Consider the following 2,503-nt stretch of genomic DNA (forward strand, 5'->3'; position numbering starts at 1 on the left):
GTCTGCAGTGTGGATCCTCCTGTTTAGCAGACAGCAGCTTCACTCCTGAGTCTCCTGGATGATTGTAGCTCAGGTCCAGCTCTCTCAGATGGGAGGGGAGAGCTGAGGCCAGAGAAGCACAACCTTCCTCTGTGATCAGACAGCCTGACAGCCTGGAAACACACAAAACGACACAAACATGAACCCTCTGTGAACAAGAGGCGGTAAAGTTTTTCTGTTTGTTAGTTTTTTGTTTAGGTACATTTTTGTTCCAGATGAAAATTTAAAACAAATCTTTAAAATAATTTGTGGCATTTAATATAAACAGCAAACAACAGAAAATCACAAGAAATTTTAATGTAAAGTCATTCTCTGAGTCTAGAAACAACTGCCAAAGTTCAGGTTAAGGTCCTTGACAAGTCATATTAGCAGACAATCCTACACAAGTTAGCCGTTTATCCACTTATGTGAATCAGATTTTAAATAGCCATCAATTGAGTGAGTTAATCAATCCTGACCTGAGCGTTTCCAAAGTACAATGTGGACTCTTTAGTCCAGCACACATCAGCTTCACTCCTGAATCCTGCAGGTTGTTGTTACTCAGGTCCAGCTCTTTCAGACTGGAGGACTGGGAGCTGAGAACTGAGCACAGAGCTTCACAGCTTCTCTCTGAGAGGTTACAGCCACTCAGTCTGGACAGGAAATAATCGAGAACAACAAGACAACAAACATTTGTTTTAAAACACTGAGTTTGGACTTTTGCTGATACAATATCTTTTCATCAAGCATTAAGATCTTTGTTGTTTTACTCTAAACATGTTGTAGATATGAGAATTAACTATCTTTGTATCAGTAATAAATAAACCTGCAATGATCAAAAATTGTATATTATTAAACATAAATGAGGTTTCCCATCTCAGCCAGATTTCTTACTTCGTGCTGTATGTTAATCTGAATTACAACAAAATACATTAGAAAATTCAAAGATTGTTTGTTCTGTGAAATGAAAAGATGTTTAAATGGAGCTTGATATTTACAGAAATAACTTAAATAGTTTAAGACAAACTGTAACTTTATCTGACCTGAGTGTTTCCAGTTTCCAGTGTGGACTCTGCAGTCCGACAGACAGCTTCACTCCTGAATCCTGCAGGTTGTTGTTACTCAGGTCCAGCTCTCTCAGACTGGAGGACTGGGAGCTGAGAACTGAGGACAGAGCTTCACAGCTTCTCTCTGAGAGGTTACAGCCACTCAGTCTGGAGAGGAAATAATCGAGAACAACAAGACAACAAACATTTGTTTTAAAACACTGAGTTTGGACTTTTGCTGATCAGCAAGTGTTAAGATCTTTGTTGTTTTACTCTAAACATGTTGTAGATATGAGAATTAACCATCTTTGTACCAGTAATAAACCTGCAATGATCAAAAATTGTATATTATTAAACATAAATGAGGTTTCCCATCTCAGCCAGATTTCTTACTTCGTGCTGTATGTTAATCTGAATTACAACAAAATACATTAGAAAATTCAAAGATTGTTTGTTCTGTGAAATGAAAAGATGTTTAAATGGAGCTTGATATTTACAGAAATAACTTAAATAGTTTAAGACAAACTTTAACTTTATCTGACCTGAGTGTTTCCAGTTTCCAGTGTGGACTCCTCAGTCCTGCAGACAGCAGCTTCACTCCTGAATCCTGCAGGTTGTTGTTACTCAGGTCCAGCTCTCTCAGACTGGAGGACTGGGAGCTGAGAACTGAGCACAGAGCTTCACAGCTTCTCTCTGAGAGGTTACAGCCACTCAGTCTGGAGAGGAAATACCAATTGTTTTAAAATGTTGAGTCTCAAAACTACACTGTATATAATCTCTTCTCAGCACATGTTAAAATCTTTGCTGTTTGACTTTGAACATGTTGGAGATGTGGCAACTAATCTTGACTGAATGAGGAATAAACAGACGACCAGTGGAACTGTAACCCCAGCTCTCAAAGAAGAGGAGTCAGTGCGCATGTGTGTAGTGGCAGAGGAGGAACTAGGGCTGATTTATTGGCTTTACTGGTGTTGTGCAGAGTTGTCGGCACCTCACGGGACGTTCGGATCATTTATCACCATTGATGAACCACACAAAGATTATTATATCAGTTTTAGACAGTTACTTGAAATGGAGCCGCTGTTGGGAATTATTTTGGAGCATTATAGCCTAAATTGTTATCATTAATTACTAGAGCAATGGTGGTCTACACTGTCATCATTTAAAGTGTTATTTTATAGTGTAAAGTTAGATCACAGTGTTAAAACTCTACAGCTCTGAGTGTGTGTGCTTTGGGAGAAAAGGGAGGGAGCACAGTGAGGCAGCATCAAAAACACCTGCAAAGGAAAATATAGAAGCAGATTTTGTGCAAATTGTATTACAAAACATACAGTCCATCAGAGTAAGAATGTCCTGTTTCTAGCACAGAGCACAAACAACACCAGTTTATTCCATAAAAGTCAGGTTATGGATGAAATGGCATGATCAAGCAGAGAGCA

At 38.8% G+C, this 2,503-nt stretch overlaps 1 protein-coding gene across 1 annotated transcript in view; it reads right to left on the minus strand.

The window, feature by feature from the left end:
• LOC123972421 (ribonuclease inhibitor-like) overlaps positions 1 to 1,770 on the minus strand; it is a gene marked incomplete at its 5' end in the record, with an annotated part of 9,664 nt that extends 7,894 nt beyond the window's left edge. The window contains 3 exons of the mRNA XM_046051926.1: positions 498 to 671; positions 1,062 to 1,232; positions 1,607 to 1,770. Coding sequence (XP_045907882.1) covers positions 498 to 671; positions 1,062 to 1,232; positions 1,607 to 1,770 — 509 coding nt within the window. The remainder of the gene's footprint in view (positions 1 to 497; positions 672 to 1,061; positions 1,233 to 1,606) is intronic.
• Between the last annotated feature and the right edge of the window lie 733 nt (positions 1,771 to 2,503).

Source organism: Micropterus dolomieu, linkage group LG01 (genome assembly GCF_021292245.1).
Source record: "Micropterus dolomieu isolate WLL.071019.BEF.003 ecotype Adirondacks linkage group LG01, ASM2129224v1, whole genome shotgun sequence".
Classification (NCBI taxonomy): Eukaryota; Metazoa; Chordata; class Actinopteri; order Centrarchiformes; family Centrarchidae; genus Micropterus; species Micropterus dolomieu.